The sequence below is a fragment of the Thunnus maccoyii genome, chromosome 15 (genome assembly GCF_910596095.1).
Source record: "Thunnus maccoyii chromosome 15, fThuMac1.1, whole genome shotgun sequence".
NCBI lineage: Eukaryota > Metazoa > Chordata > Actinopteri > Scombriformes > Scombridae > Thunnus > Thunnus maccoyii.
This window is the reverse complement of record NC_056547.1, coordinates 13,253,725-13,270,202: the sequence shown is the minus strand read 5'-3', so window position 1 is coordinate 13,270,202 and position 16,478 is coordinate 13,253,725. Positions and strand designations below refer to the sequence as shown.

Below are 16,478 nucleotides of genomic sequence, written 5' to 3'. Positions count from 1 at the left end.
AATGCAGTCTGTATTTTACCTACGATTAGTGCTAAATTGCATTGTTCTTTCCCAGAAACGTCCTGGAAAATTATTAACAATTTAAAGACCGGTAAAATAAAGTGTTTTTTTTCACAACTACAGTATTAAGAATCAAAACAGCCAATTATTTCTCTTTCTTCTAAAAGCTTCACAAATTAACTGTGGAAAAAATGTTTAGTCATTTTTTAAATATTGGCTTCACAATAATGTTTAGTAAACCTTTAAGCCAAAACTGATGGTTCAACACAGTGACCATCTACAAAAACTTAAAGCAAACTGGCACTAAAACAAAGATTTATCATTCACTACTGTAAATAAAGTTAAATAAAGTTTAGGTTACGACTCAGAATCTGAGCATTATGAAAAAACAAATTACATTGGTATCTGTTTTACTGGGTTTTCCAACCCTCATTTTAATACAACGATTAGCAAACAATTTTTTAAAAAATGAATAAAAACAGACATGGACAAGTACAAAAAAATCTGTCTTTACTTCAGAGTTCAGTACCTTTCCCTTCCCCACCCGGTGTGGGACTCACTGGTTCCACCAGGAGGCGCCAGAGCAGAGCAAGAGCACAGCACAAATACCAGTACAAAATAATAAAGGAACAGCTGAGAGTAAGTTAAAAGAAAGGCAACTTGGACATTGAATAAAGAAAAATGAGGAAAGAGAGAAGGAAGAATAGTTATAAACACCTTATACTGTGACAGAAATGTGAAAAATGGGTATTTTTCGCTCTTTAGTTATTTGGTCTACTTCAAGGCCTCCAGCAGCGCAGAGGCCAGAATATAAACATAAACAGATCAGACAGTTACTGCATTGGTTCACATGCACCCCCCTCCCCTCTTTTTTAAGAAAAAGGACTATGCACATCTGATATGACATGATGTCACTACTTGCTATGCCAACACCATCCAAAAGCACTGATTTCACAATCCATGTATACTGCAGAGATTTAAAAAAAAAAAAAAAAAAGAAATAGTTGACTCAAATGAACTGTAGAAAAATCAAAACGTCATACTGTTTACAACCAAGACACATATGTTCAACTCATTATTTTGTTCATTGGTTGACTCTGCAGCGTGTTCACAACTGACGGGAGTTCCAGACAAATATTTTTGTCCTAATATTTACAATTATTTCGGTGGTAAAATCCTCTGTGAGGTGTGAATGAAAACTCAACCCGGATCTCCTTTGGATTAATCAGCACTGGGTACAAAATGACAGATACAAGAAGAACAGGGTCAAACTGAATGAATGTATGTGTGCAGGAATAGTCAAAAGACCTTAAAAATAGATTTTTTTCCCCCCAATTTATATTCATGTCTCACAATACACTTGCTACTGAGATTTTACACTGCAATATACTGATGATTCTCTTTTACTTGGTTGCAGTATAAAGGCTAAAAATGTGAGCGGGCAGTGCTAGAATGAAGCATTTTGATGACATATAAAGCCGTGAATTAACTGATGAATAAAATTCAAGGCCCTTTAGATGTCCAGGCACTCTTGCAATTATTTTTTCAATTTTCAAAATGTGATATTTCATGGCAGTTTTAATTTATAGCTGTGACAATTTGAGAAAAATATTGATACTGTTGAGTCATTTCATCAATTGAGGGAATAACTGAACTTTGCAGTGATTTTATTACCCGCCTAACACGTATGTGTGTGTGTGTGTGTGTGTGTGTGTGTGCGCGTGTGTTTGTTTGAAATATCATCACACTCATGTGGTGCATGAGTGGGGCGAGTCAATCTCAGTCAGTCAGTCAGTGCGGGAGCTTCCGTGCCAGTCAGTCACAAATTGTGTGAGGTAGAGTGTTGGTGTCAGTGCTTTGCTGGTTGGCAGGCTAGATGTCTGAGGGACTGTGTCAATTAACATTCATTATGATTCGTCTCATATCGGGGGGGGTGGGGTGGGGGGGATCATTTGCCTAGAGTCACTCAAAGTGCTATATATAAGCATGAATGTCAATGAGTGTGTTTCTCTGTGTAGTGAACGAGTAAAGGGCTAGTCAAGAGAAAGTTGGGCAAGTAGCTGGCATGACACACAGGTCACTCAGATCAGAGCAAAGAATGTCTCTATTTGTCCTTACGCGTTGCACCTCCACGCTGCTCCTTTGTCATCCACTCCTCAACTCTCATTAGCTGCCACCAGCTGGCCTAATCCCTGGCGCACAAACACAGCCTGGATGTCCTTTGTCTTGATGCAGAAGTCACAGGCCCAAACAGCGGCGCTCTCTCGAGTCAGCAGCCCGTACGCTGGCTCTGTCAGACCTGTGCAGTCACGGTGGAACCAGCGTTGGCACGATGCCTCGCACAGGATGGCGTCCTGGTCGTCATGCACCTCTGCCATACAGAGACCGCAAGGAAATACCATCCCCGGGCCCCCGGGTTTTCCGGGGCCAGAACCTGGCCCGGTCGAGGGGGCGGCAGGGCCAGGGGGCAGGGGAGACTGGGTGTTCGGGGTCGAGGTGGAGTTAGAGGGGGGATTGGGGTTGCTGCCAGGAGTGTTGCCTCCGTTGTTGTTGGTCATGCTGTTCTGACCTGAATTAGAAGCAGCATTTGACATGGGACCACCAGCACCAGGAGTGTTGTTCTGCTGGCTGTGAGGGGTGGAGCCAGGGGCAGAGTTAGGTGGAGTGGATTGTTGCTGCTGCTGCGTAGAGTTGTTAGAATTGGGGGTGTTTGTATTGCTGGGGGGTTGGAGCTGATTGGGTGGTGGATGCTGGGGCTGGCCCGATCCATTCAGGGGACCAGTTGGAGAGGAGTTGGGGTTATGCTGTGGTGGTGCTGAGGGAGGCTGACCGGATGTGTTGGCATTGGGCTGCTGGACGTCAGGGTGGCCAGGGAAGCCTCCCCCAGGCTGTGGTGGGCCAGAGTTAGGAGGAGGGCCAGGAGTGGTATTATTAGGAGGGGGGCCATTGGGATTTAGGTTAAGCTGTTGCTGCTGCTGCTGCTGTTGCTGCTGCTGAGGCCCAGGCGGTGGCCCTCCGCCCCCGAAGTTCTTTCCATCCTCGTTGCCTGGTCCTGGTGGACTAGGGCCAGGATAGGAGCCATCCTGTGAGGGAGGGAATTGTCCTTGAGGGGGCATACCTGGTAAGCCTCCCACCATGTTGCCTCCGGGGCCACCACCCATGCCACTCATCATGTTCATCCCTGGACCAGGCCCCATGCCACCCATGGGAGGCATGGGCCCATGTGGGGGCCCTCTGGGGCCTCCACCACCAGGTAATGGGGGGCTGTTGAATGGGTGCCCACCCTGTCCGTGCTGCTGCTGTGGAGGCATACCAAATCGAGGGTGGGGTGGCCCACCTCCTCCGGGACCTCCCATAGCTCCTGGAGACAACATGGGGTTGAATCCTGGTCCAGGGTGCATGGGTGGACTGAAGTTTGGTGGTATATTGAACTGAGAAGGGCCACCAGGGGGGAATCCACCACCTCCTCCTCCTCCTCCCCCACTGCCGCTCCCACCGCCCCCCCCAAAGCCAGGCATTCCTCCAAAGCCTAGCTGGTGGTGAGGTCCAGCGTTAGCTGGAGGGCCGAATGGTGGCCTCCGCCCAGGCTGGCCGCCGCCTGGTCCTGCCGGGCCTCCCATGAAGCCCATGCCTACGCTCATTCTTCCACCTCCTCCATACCCACCTCCTCCGCCTGCACCTGGACTTGGAAGAAATGGAGCTCCACCTGGTCCACCTGCCCCACTAGGTCGAGACGGGGGCCCAAAGTCATCGTCGAAGGGGTTGGAGGCGACCAGGTGGTCCACCATGGGGGTCGGAGGAGGTGCAAACTCAGTGAGGTGAGAGAACCCTGCCGCCTAAATTTAATAAGAAGAAAATATAGGATAAATGTTTGTTTTGTTTTGTTTTTTTTTGCTTTTATGAGATTAGACAATTCAAACTTGTCAAACACTGAGGACGTGTTTCCTTTAGCAAAGTTATCATATTGCAGAACAATGATTACCTGTGTCGTAGATTTCCTCGCCTTCTTCTTCTCCGGGCTCTTCATCTGTGAAGCTGAAATAGTAAAATATGAGAGAAGGGGTGGAAGGGGGAAAATATAATATTAGCCACAATAAAAATAGACCTCCAGGTCTCATGCTTTTGGTCCACAAATCAAGTGCAGCATCACATTTGGATTGGCCAATACCCCTTAGTGACAGAGTGGAGCAGCTTTAGACCTAGGGCCTCTTTTATCCAAGTCCAACAGTTGAGATGGATTCAATGATGGGACATAGACTGGCATGAGGACAAGATGCTGAACATCCAGGCGCTATCATCACCAAAGTTATGAAGCCTTGAATCGCAAATGACCCAGGCAGACCAAATGACCCAGGCGAAAAGGGAGAAAGGCCGCAAACAGAGGCAGAAGAGGTAAGGTCAATGAGGGAGACAGGAAAAGACGAAGACATGAGAACGAGGAAACGGAGTTGAAGGTACATTGATAGCAAGATAGACATGAACCCCGTTCACAGATCCACTCTGTGAGAAAACAGCCACCACCGGAGACAGTCGTGAAGTTTACATATGGGGGAGGCGAGAAGGGGTTTGCTAACAGCACCAGTGCAGCCCATTGCAGCGCAGTAATGGATGATTCCGATCTGATTGGGAGATGGGTGAAATTAATTCCTACCTTTGCTTCGTTTTCCTTGTCCCGCCAGTAGTCTCCCCGATTCGGCAGCCATTAGCTAATATGACTGTCGGTGAAGTGGCATATCACCGTTCATATGCAAGAAAAAAAAAGTTAAAAATGACGACGTCTTGAAGGCTTTGAGCCGCGTAGGTGGAAATCTGCCTTCAGGTCATGTCAACACGCTAAATGATCATCACAGCAGCAACTAACACGTATCGGTAACTAGATTGTATTATATATCGCCGGCCCAGGTCTGCAAACTCTCCTTTCCAGCTGCAAATCTCTCGCCACGGTGTCTGTCACGCCGGGATTTGGTCACCAAATAAAACGTCAAGTAAAACTGAGCTGGTTCACGTTACTTAGCACAAGTTCGTCCTGTTGCAAGCCAGTTTCTGCTGACTGGGTGAAACTGGTTGCTTGCTACCTGGCTTGACTGCCAATACAAGCAAATTACAGAGCACCTCCCTCCCTCCCTTTCTAAAAATGATCACTTACAGATGTGTAACGTTAGCGGAGTACTCGACCAGCTAGCTAACGCGAGCTAGTTACTACCTTGGCTAACTGGCTAGCCACGTTACTCAATGTGGCTAGCTATCAGCGCTGAGATTTCACCACTGGATAGATACTCGAAACTGTGCTTTATCATTCCACATTCAATTTAGAATATGTGCACTCAATTTTTACTCATCACAGCATTTATGAGAAAAAGCAACCGATCACGTTTTTGAGAAACTGTTGTTTACTATGCTAACATTAGCTGGCTAGCTAACGTTAGCATGCCACTGAAGATAGCTAGCCATCTTGCAGACTTGTCTTGGAAACAAACTGTACCCTTTCTCCGTTGCTTGCTCTGCTGTCCTTTAAATTGAAACTCTCTGGTGTGTCATTGCCAGCAAACCAGTCCTCACTCGGTGTATGCTTGTTGATCCACCAGTCAACTATAATTCATTCAAAAACGCAAATTTTGCCATAATTATCATGGCCTTCAGTCGCCACCGGACAAAGAGGGACAAGCAGGAGCATCGCGCACCATGGAAGGTTACAACTCGTGGCGAAATGGGGGTGTTGATAGGGATCCTTCTTGAATATAAAACGCATTTTTGTATAAATTATCATGAAAGTAAATGTTATATTGTATGATAAATACCATTAAAATACTACGTTTCGAAAATCTACCGGCAGCACCACCGTTCCCGTTAATTATTTAAATAAACTGCTGTAGCTCGTACCTACTAATGGTACATATGGAGCAGCTCAGAACGGACCACTTTCCAACTATACTCTGTACAATCAAAGCAGGGGTGGACATTAATTAGACAGCCAATTAAGCACATTATCAAGTGACATATGATTAATATTGAATTAACACCCAACACGAAAATATTAATATAACTGTCAACCTCAATTTAGGTCGATATTTGGAAAAAAAAACATGCACATGAATGCAGGTAGGATACGATGTCTGTGGCATTATTTATGGCTCTAGACATAACCAAAAGTCACAGAAATACCAGCATTTGTATGCAGGCCTGTATACTACTCTTTGTTTACAATAGCCATTGTGATTTATCTATTTTAAATTACAGTTAATGCAGAGGTTGAATTAATTAGAAAGCCAGTAATTAAGTAACTAAGTAGGCTACATTTACTCAAGTACCATACTTAAATACTTTATTGATGTACTTATACTTGAGTATTTACATTTTATGATGTTTTATACTGCTACTCTACTACATTTTTAAGCACTTCCTATTCCACTACTATTCATAGTCAGTTACCAGTAATCAGGATGATAATGTATTGCCACTTTTACTCAAGAAAAAGATTTCAATACTATTTCCACCACCGAAAGCCATAAAGGAAGGGACTTGACTTGCCATGTTGGACTATTAATCAGGCAAAACTAGGACGGAACTCTCAAAATGTTTATTCCACCATCCACAATTAAAAGCTTATCACCGCCCACCCGTTCCTGCCTCCCCCCCTCTTGACTTCAGATACCCACTCCCCTCTATACTCCAGGCGCAGTCAGGAGCCTCATTGCGACAGTGGAAGGTTGTAAAAGACCAGATAAGCCACTGTGGGAATGGGACCACAAATCGGAAGCAAGAAAAACTTTGCCTTCTTTCGGGTCTTCCCACTCCGAAGACATCTCTTTATCCAAAGGGAATAAACTTTTCCTCTGAGCAGAAGAAGAAACAGGTGCAAGAAGCTCACAAATGGGATAAGTAGGGATATTTATTCTTTTTTTTTACCTTGCCAAAAAGGCATGTAGGTATGAAAGTTTTTCACTTACAAACTTTTTTTTTTAAAGTTAGAGGCATAAGAATATAGCCATAAACTGTGATTTGACTCTTTAAAGCATTTATGACATGCTTTACAGTGAGGTGTGGAGATCCTAGAATAAAGCAGCGGAAGTCTTTTGTTAGAAAGGCTGTGATTTCTAAAGGTGCGTCTCTGGGGCCCTGGTGCATGGCGCTAAAAGGTGTCGGAGCAGGCAGAGAGCTTTATTGGTTTCCATCTGAGTTACAATGGCAAAGTGGTTCAAGGAGTTCCCCATCAATCTGAAGAATGGTACCGACAGGATCCGCTCAGTCTCCGAATCAGGCTCACAACCAAGAGCCGGTAAAGCCGGGCTGGTGGCCAGCATTGGTACCAAATCTGCAGGCTCTAAAACGGGTCATCGCAAAAACTCCTCTACTGACAGTACAAGCGGAGGAGGAGGAGGAGGAGGTGGTGGTGGTGGTGGTGGTGGTGGAGTTGGATCTCTCCTGTCCGGGAGAAACCGCAAGAACTCAGCCATAGACTTGAGTAGAAACGGTGTTGGTTCCCCTAAAGATGGAAAAGTTTGGGACAGCCTCCTGTCTGGGAAGAGTCGCAAGAACTCCAAAGCGGAGCCAGTGTTTGAGGAGCAGCAAAGACCTCTGAAAAACTCCGCATCCGCCAACGCGTACATCAGCCGGCTGATCCGAGTGGACAAACAGGATAAAAGCCCCAACTTCAACAGCGGTACCATCACTAATCAAGTGGTACCGGAAGCAGAGAAACCAGCTCAGTGCAAATCAGAAACAGTGAGTTTTTACAGTTTGTAAGATCGGTTTAAGATGCTTTATATCATATATATTGTAGTTAGCACCCATAAGAGTGAGTTTCTTGTGGGGTTTTTTCCCTATAAGGTGTTAATTGTCAAGCAAATATTCTTTAGAAGCTTAAATTATAAGCTAATAATAATGTGGCATCAAATACTTAATAGGTAGTGGCAATTTTTTGTCATATTTTTATTCTCACACTCAAATTTTTATGAAATATCTTAAGAAAATCAGTTTGCTGTGATATATGATATATGTTCAGCTTTTCACATGTAACAGTACATTAGTGATATCCTGTGCTTTTTTAAACCTTTCAAGGCCATCCTGTTCTAAACAAGTGTTTTTGCCAGTAACTATGCCACTGCTATTGGCTGATTTAGGTAGAATACAGAAGTCTTTATGGACTGGACTATGGTGGAAAGTAACTACATTTACTTGAGTATGTCACTCAAGTACAGTTTGGAAGTACTTGTAGTTGAGTATTTCCATTTTATGCTACTTATAGGTTTACTTCTACACCTCCACATTTCAGTGGAGTAGATTGATATTGTATTCTTTGCTCTACTACATATATCTGATAGCTATAGTTACTAGTTAATTCAAGTTACCAGATTTTACATACAAAGCTTATGTTCGTATATCAGTTTGTAGAATATGAGGATTCTTACAGATTTAAAAACCCAACAGTACTTAAAATAGTTAAAATGAGCTCCTCCTCAACCAGCCACAACATTAAAACTCTGCTTACACATGATAATATTAATAATTCAAATAATATAGAATATAAAAAACACTCACGGGGCATTTTTGAAATAATGAGTACTTTTAATCGTGATAAATGTTTTGCTGCACTTGAATGCAAGACTTTAACTTGTAATGGAGTATTTCTACATCATGGTATAACTTTTACTTAAGTAAAAGGTTTAAATACTTAGATTCTACCATAGTTTACACCATATTTCCTTAGAGATATAGTTTTGCAGAATATTTGAGTGTTTCCCTTTAAAAATATACTAGAAGTTTATTATAGAGAGTCTTAACATGTCAGTGGAATAACAAGGGACTCCTTGATATCCTATACAAGATAATTATAACTCTATAATTGGGAGCCCCATAGGCCACATTTTTATCTGGTGGCAGGATGTCAAATGAAACAAAATTAACGTAATCTGCGGCACCTTTTTTCACATTCTAGCACACCCTAGTCCAGTAAAAATAACATGTGGTGTCATCAATGACAATGAGGTATAGCAAGGATCCAGTCCAAGCTCTGAAAATTGATATTATTGTTTCTGTTTCTCCCCTCCCCCTTTGTCTCTGCTACCCATTGTGTCCACTCCTCCCAGTCTGTCTTTCTATCTTTCTTTCTCTTCCTCTCCACCCCTCACCCTCACACCCACCTTCCTCGCCTTGAATACAAAGCTGTGGTCAGACATGAGGCCTTCTACCTTCCTCTCCTGCGTGTAATGTGGCTCAGTATTCCCCCTTCCCTCACCCCTCCACCTCATCCCTCTCTTTCACTTCATTCAGGCCCCCTGGTGAAGGCTATCATGTTATAAAAAGCATCGTGTTATTTGACACTCAGGCGCTAACCCAAAGTCCCCCTCCAGCTTGGCTTTGAAAAAAAAAAAAAAGGAGAAAGATAGAGAAGTCAGGGAGGTGATAGTAGTGAGATGGTGAGAAAAAAGACAGATAAAAGAGAAGAAGAATAAAATGGGAGTTTTATGTTTCAAAAACGGAGGAAATCCCTGCCCTTGCACTCTGATTCATATTTTCAGCAGCCTCTGTTGAATTCTACTGTGTGTCATAAAGTATGCTGACATCATAGTTCCCCAGTTAATAAAGAATATGAAGTTAGTGTCACAGGAGGAAACTTGTAATGTAAGACTCGACTTGTATTTCAGTGTTGACAAACTGCAAATGTGTGTTTGTGTTGAGTGTGTCCCACTAAACCTCCCAAAACTAACCGTCTGAGCCTGTCAAGCATCTGCTACTTGAATCAAACACCAACAAACGCCAAAATTTCTCTGGCAAGGGAACACAACTGGAAGTGATTACAGAGACAGCTCCATTTTATGGCCTGCTATTGTCTCTTGGCTACAGTGGCTTGTAAAATAAACAGAAGGAATGATATGGCACTGATAAGACATGACAGTCGGGCATGATTGGTGTAGTAGAATAGAGGTTGTTAGGAGATACTGCAGATATGAGTGTGAATAGAATGGGCTTTAGTGTCTCTTTAGAAAAAAAATTAACATGTGGTGGCAGGTATTCTTCTGACTTTTTAACCTTATCATCCGCCTGGAAAACATATGAATGAATGAAGTTTTTATTTTTGTGTCTTGCATATAACTGCTCAGTCTGCATGGGTTTATGAGACACCAGAAATTCATATAAGCCAGATCCAGAATGATGCGTGTAAAATTTCAAGTAATACGACATAAAAGTCCAAATATAAAGAAACCAATATAAGGCATAACTTTAATCTTCTATATTTATTTGGTGACAATATTTTTAGCCACAGTTTTACAGAGTCTAAATTACATAATTATGCATTAAATAATTAAGGATTTCTGTGTATTCTTTGACCCAGGTGATCATCCTCGAGGATTATGCAGATCCCTTTGATGCTCAGAAGACCAGAGAGCAAAGAGAGGCAGAGAGAGTTGGGGAGAATGATGGTTACATGGAGCCTTACGATGCCCAGCAGATGATTACCGGTAAGATTTCTAGACCCCCCCCCCCCCCCACTCCAGCGGAAATCTTTTACATTAACACTGGCGACATTTCATTCAGTCGCTTATCTCTCAATCTTTACAGCTGCGTTTCCCCACGTAGCCCCTGTGTGAATGACAGGATTCACATTTTCAGTCTCACTAGGCCGAGCAGTGAGAACATGAACTCGCTCCCCCAGTGCTCTCTGTACCCCATGGGGTTGCCACGGCAACTGTGTTGCGTTCGGACAATGGGTGCAGTTTCCTGCCCCTGCTTCCTCTTTCCTGTCTCTGTTTCCTGGTACTATTCTCCAAAAAGGAAGTTGGCCCTCAGTGCCTCCCCCCTTTCGGACGCAGCTCTGTGTAACCCCCTATATGGGTCTGTCTGACCATTTATCAAAACTTCACAGCATCCAGGAAGACTGGTAGTCCATCGTCCAATCACATGCCCTCTCAACCTTTTCATTCCATCACTCTATTGTCTTAACTAAAAGGGTTACACAATAGCCTGCTGTGAATGTGAAAATGTTTTATTGCAGTGCTCTCCAGTAGGTTTTACTTCAATCAGTGCTCAATGCTACTTCCAGGCCTCCTCAGAAAAGTCAGCAGAGGATGTGATGATGTGACTGAGTCAATTTACTGAGGCTTTAATCATTCTGAGGAAGTGAGCAACAGGCGAATGTCACCGTGAATCATTTAGAAAAGCTGCAAGAGTAGGGCAGCACTGTTATTATTAACACTAAATATAGCAGCTGACGTCAGACACCAGATTCAAATCCTATATTTGTGTGGGAATAATTTAAGTGTGGGAAGTTAATTGTCTGATCATGACTGACAGTATTCCTTATATGATCAGAATAAATCCAAATGGTCATATGTTGACAAGATGACCTGTCCGTGGACACTACACGTTACATAAACATAAAATATTACTGGTAGTGTGAACTTTTCACATCTGGTGCATTAACATGTTGTATGATATTAAAACAAATTTTGTATTATTATTATTATTATTATTATTATTATTATTTGCACATTCCACAAGCTATACTATTTATACTATGAACATCTGCACATTCCTCTTTTTGTGCAGTCTGTTCTCTTCATTTCAAACTTGTAGCAGCGCTTTTCACTATATTTCACATATTTTTATGTGAATTTCTATTTTATATTATTTATTATTACTTGACTTTTGTTTATATTTTGATTGTTATGCACCACAACACCAAGGCAAATTCCTTGTATGTGCAAACCCTCTTGGCAATAAACCTGTTTCTGACTTTGATTCTAATTCTGATGAACATCTTTCTCTTTTGTTTTTTTTGTACAAGCATTAGTCCAAGTAAGTTCACATTTTTTCAAAAGAATTACACAATATGATATAATATTATTGAAGATTCAAGATGCGTTTTATATTCAAGATACAGGTTGCACTGTGCAATGATATTCTTATTGCTGTCCTCTGATTTCCTGAAAAGTTAAATAACTTAAGAATGCAAAACGTTTTGAAAAGAAAAACAACAGATAAGTTTAAAACAATTACCAAGCTACAAGTCTGATGTGTGAAATTGTGCAAATCTGTATTATAATTCAGCACAATATGCTTTTCTTGCACTGTGACAGATTTCTCTTGCACTGTCATTGACCTTTAGTCTGAATTTACCTGTTAAAACATGTTAATGGGAGCAACAACAGCATTTCAAACACAGGTATTAGATTTAAGAGTGTAAATCAAATAACTGATAAAAATGACTCATTCACAATATCACATCATCATATATCACTAGTTACAGTTATTTGGAGGTTGCAGACTGTCAATAATCTTGCATGAAAGATCTTTCTTGACCTGTGGAAACAGTTTATCTAATAAAATAATGAAAAGCTTTAAGGTCCTCATAGCCTTCAGTGATTTTACCTCAAGTAGAGATCGCTCAGGTGTCCTCATCACATGACTTAAAAATGATGCTGTGGCTGGTTTTGGTGTTCACAGACAGCTGATGTTTTCTGCTTCTGGTGTTCATTCAGTCTCTTGTCTAGAGTCCTTGCTGTTTCTCAGGTTTTGCATGTGATGTCATCCATCACTCCAGTCTTCCTCTCCGGAGGGGTCCCCTCATCTTTACTGTGTATCGGCGCATTAATTTTTAACCTCTTGTTTTCTAACTGTAAGAGATCAGACGTCGTGGATCCAAAGACCTGCTGAAGGTGTGTTTGTTGATGGAGGGGAGTGAGGGAACCGTGGCGGTGGAGGAAAGTCAGCCTGCGACATTACAGATCTACGATGTCCCGTATGAGGGAAGCGGTGACGGTGAGAAGACGGCAATCACAAGGCCAGAGCTGGATCCTCGTCCCTCCACTGAGTACGAGCTGCCCTGGGAGTGGAAAAAGGAACATATTGTCAAAACTCTGTCAGGTAAATCAGAATAAATTTACTACACCACTCCCAGTTAGGACTTTAGAAAATGCTTCAACACACAATGTTGTCTGAAAAAAAAGCTAAAACACCAGTTATGTCTGGGAATATTTTTTAAGTGAAAATGAAAAAAAGTAGCTGATGTTTACACCTTTAAAAGTTATAGTGTACTTCTGAATCTTCAACTGTGCAAAAAATAATTAATTTTTTGCTATTTAAGGTACAAAAAAAAAAAAAAAATCATGATACTTGGTACTGTTTTGCTGAACTAGTAACCAGTAAAGTTTATGTAATGCAGTACCAACCCTGCCTCTTATCTGCCTTGCATCAATATGAAAAAAATTTGTTGAAAAAACTCAGGCCTGCGCTCACATTTATATTTCATATGCTGGGTAGACCAACAGCATACCGAGTAACATCTTGCATGAAACATCAAAGAGCTGTTTTCTTATTCTATATCTACTGGAGGATTCAGCACCCTGTTCAAACTCAGATATCGAGCCAGTTGTTCCTTTACATAGATTTCATATCTCCTCTCTTCCGCTACTCTTCTTCCCTCAGCACAGTTTGACAGCCCTGAACGGTCAGTCAAAGACGAGACACCTCACCTCACGCTCACTAGGCAGCCGCAACATCTGCCAGCACAGCCACCGCAGCATCAGCACCTGAGGCAGAAAAGTTGGACCCAGAAGATCCTGAAATCCTCCACTCACACCCTGTCCACTTCCTCCTCCAACCCCGGAAGCAGCCCTGAAACTGAGGCCTGCTGTGTTGACCCCACCCTGCCCCTGGACAAACAGAGGTGAGGAGGTTTAGGTGCCCTTGACGTCGACCCAAATCCTGAGCTTAATTTCTGACAAATAGACACATGCAATACTATATTATTAAGATTATAATATTATTTCTTATGTAAAGTTAGAATGAGTGTGCATGTGTTTCTCATTCTTGCAATAACCTTCGCTCCAGAATTTTAATACATTTCACTGTTACGTAAGACTTAGGTTCATTTCCAAGAGAGGTTTGTATAAAAATGAGGCTCTACACTTGATCAATAGCAGATGAAATGTAATCCCCCCCCTCACTCCCACCTCTGTCTCAGCTGGTACCACGGCTGTGTGACTCGGCAGGAGGCGGAGTTCCAGCTGCAGTCCTGCAAAGAGGCTAGCTTCCTGGTCAGGAACAGCGAGTCGGACAACAGCAAGTACTCCATCGCCCTCAAGTGAGTGTGTGCTGAAAGTGCATCTGTTTTGTCTCCAGGGCTGAAATGTTAACTACTTGATCTCACATTACTTATTGATCACATACTGTACTGCAGTGTATGACATGATTAAAATGTAATTGGTCCAGTTGTCAACTCAACAGCTGGGTGTGTCATAATTTACTTTAAAGCTGTTGACATTCTATATTTTTCTTATTTCAACAAACGCAATGGAAAGACCAAAACCGACAATAAATTTGTACTGCTAACTTGTATTACCTGCGTAGCCAAAGTCTGATATAGTTTATTCCTCTGTGCCACAGACCTCCATTGTCCAATAGTATTAAAAACACATCATGTTCACATCATGTGACATGTTCCCATTTTGAGTCAATCTCACATTCACCATCCTGCTGCCATAAATACTCAGTAGTGCACAAAATGTGTATTAATATGCAGCTGAAAATAGTTCCCAACAAATGCACCATTTACTCTTATTTGAGTAATGTTTGCTGAAAACTACAGTGCCCAACTGTTTTTGAAAAATACAGGGTAGGACAGGGTAGGGAAGTCGGAAAGTAGTGAGAGATGTTTGTTTAGTTCTTTTCGTGGGATATTTGTTGATTTGTTGACAATAAGAATAATATAGAATGATGCCAGCCTCACCCTTTAACTTTAATTAGCTAAAAGACAATGAATACAATAAAAAATGGTAAATGAAATCAATATGATCAAGCATATATAATGCAAAATAAGCTCCATATAAAACACTGATTCATGTTTTATTTCTAAGAAGAAACTTGTGTCAACTTGTATTAGCTTTGGATTGTGGTTAAACTCAAATTCTTCTTCGTTCCTCTCCTCTCCTCTGACTCAGAACAAGCCAAGGCTGCGTTCATATCATTGTTGCCCAGACCAAAGAAAACGGCTACACCCTGGACCAGAGCAGCTGCGTGTTCCCCAGCATCCCAGAGGTGGTGCACCACTACTGCACTCAGCGCCTGCCTTTCAATGGCGCCGAGCACATGACCCTGCTGCACCCAGTGTCTCGCATCCATTAACTCCACCCCAGCTCAATTAGGTATACAAAACAAAGACACCTCTGGGCCTAAATGGATGAAATGTTTCCAAAAAAACCCCTGAACTCTGATCAGTTCAAGCTCAATGTGTACTTCTACTGCTATGTCCTTCCTACTAGTCCTAGTTTTTATATTTGTATTTGTTTGTTTATTATATCCTACTTTTTCATTTTGTCATTTTTATTTCATCATCCAAAATATGTCTGAAAGCTGTGGATGTCTTCGTCTGTCTTTGATGTGCAGCTGATGCAAAACATCCAGGCTGCTGTTTTGCATGTGAACATTAAGGAAGCGCAGCACAAATGTCGAGGCACTTTTATTGAATAAATGTGACTTGGGGTTTGATTGATCCGGGATATGATGTTTTATTATACACTGCGGGCTCTATTAAAAGCTTGTTATTGTTTTTAAGTGAAATTCACCGTGAAGCAGAAAGTACTTTTGATGTGATGTGAAACTCATCAGTCTGTGTCTCTCTTTCTCCCTCTGGTGGATGTGCTGGTACACTGCACCAACTTTGCCAACACAAAGAATGATCTTCTTTCCTCAAAGTTTATAGTTAGTAAAAATCCATGCACATAAACATGTCATTCCGCCTATTAAGATAAGACCAGCTGTTTTGTCTTAATGCTCGTAACTGATCTAATTTATGCCTTTTTCCTTGTCAGTTTTCTGTATCTATTGTCCCTTGAGGATTTCCTCTTGTTTTACTGTGAAAGAGGGAGTTGTTTCTATTGTATTATCTGCACTGTGAAGACCGAGTGATTCACCCCAATGCAATGTGCTTGAAGGGGCAATGGCTTTACACTAGTTAATGTTTTTCATTGGAGGACCGGATGCTTCGTTTGAATCCTTTTTTCCAGTTAAACAATCTTTGTTTATTCTGGGGAATAAACCTGCCAATTAATGTGATATGTGGTAAGGAAACATTGTGAAATTCATGTCTTATGTCAAACATTTTTGGAGTCTGTACCTGGGGATCATTTACAGATACTCTATAAGTGCAAGAAAATAATCAGATATTGAAAGAAAGGAAACTCGGGGGGGGGGGGGGGGGGGGGGGGGGGGGGGACAGGAAGCATATAAGACGTGTCAGTCTTGTCATAGCCTTTGTACAAAAAGGTAAAGTTGTTCTCCCTCAGAGATGAATGCCCCCTGATGCTATGAGACAAAACAGCAAATTGAGAATAACTATATTATATATTTACTGTCAAGACTTATTTTTCAGTGTGTATTCTAAATGTAACTCAAACATTTGACATGATGTGTGTGCTCCTAATTTAGTGATATGCTGGAAATCATTTTGGGCAACTCTGAAGGGCCTGATGTTAGCCATT

The 16,478-nt window shown here is 42.0% G+C and overlaps 2 protein-coding genes across 3 annotated transcripts; one reads left to right on the top strand and one right to left on the bottom strand.

Moving 5' to 3' along the window:
- Positions 1–404: 404 nt before the first annotated feature.
- Positions 405–5,666, bottom strand: pygo2 (pygopus homolog 2 (Drosophila)). 2 transcript variants are annotated; one of them, XM_042435410.1, is made up of 4 exons: positions 5,483–5,666; positions 4,652–4,715; positions 3,983–4,035; positions 405–3,836 (listed from the first exon to the last, which is right to left on the bottom strand). In XM_042435410.1, the coding sequence occupies exons 2-4, from the start codon at positions 4,701–4,703 to the stop codon at positions 2,157–2,159; spliced, it is 1,785 nt and encodes a 594-aa protein (XP_042291344.1). In that variant the 5' UTR covers positions 4,704–4,715; positions 5,483–5,666; the 3' UTR covers positions 405–2,156. The 2 variants fall into 2 exon arrangements, with proteins under 2 accessions (XP_042291344.1, XP_042291345.1); XM_042435411.1 differs by lacking the exon at positions 4,652–4,715.
- Positions 5,667–6,071: 405 nt separating this feature from the next.
- Positions 6,072–16,180, top strand: LOC121912886 (SH2 domain-containing adapter protein E-like). The gene is made up of 6 exons (XM_042435412.1): positions 6,072–7,722; positions 10,334–10,460; positions 12,622–12,864; positions 13,426–13,666; positions 13,964–14,083; positions 14,940–16,180. The coding sequence occupies exons 1-6, from the start codon at positions 7,183–7,185 to the stop codon at positions 15,121–15,123; spliced, it is 1,455 nt and encodes a 484-aa protein (XP_042291346.1). The 5' UTR covers positions 6,072–7,182; the 3' UTR covers positions 15,124–16,180.
- The last annotated feature ends 298 nt before the right edge of the window (positions 16,181–16,478 follow it).

What these genes read in the sequence shown, in the direction of transcription:
- pygo2 (XM_042435410.1), bottom strand. Translation starts at nt 4,703, where the DNA reads ATGGCTGCCGAATCGGGGAGACTACTGGCGGGACAAGGAAAACGAAGC. An exon ending in ACAAGGAAAACGAAGCAAAG is followed by an intron (nt 4,036 to 4,651) that starts GTAGGAATTAAT and finishes TTACTATTTCAG; the next exon opens with CTTCACAGATGAAGAGCCCG. An exon ending in CGAGGAAATCTACGACACAG is followed by an intron (nt 3,837 to 3,982) that starts GTAATCATTGTT and finishes TATTAAATTTAG; the next exon opens with GCGGCAGGGTTCTCTCACCT.
- LOC121912886 (XM_042435412.1), top strand. Translation starts at nt 7,183, where the DNA reads ATGGCAAAGTGGTTCAAGGAGTTCCCCATCAATCTGAAGAATGGTACC. An exon ending in CTCAGTGCAAATCAGAAACA is followed by an intron (nt 7,723 to 10,333) that starts GTGAGTTTTTAC and finishes TCTTTGACCCAG; the next exon opens with GTGATCATCCTCGAGGATTA. An exon ending in TGCCCAGCAGATGATTACCG is followed by an intron (nt 10,461 to 12,621) that starts GTAAGATTTCTA and finishes TCTAACTGTAAG; the next exon opens with AGATCAGACGTCGTGGATCC.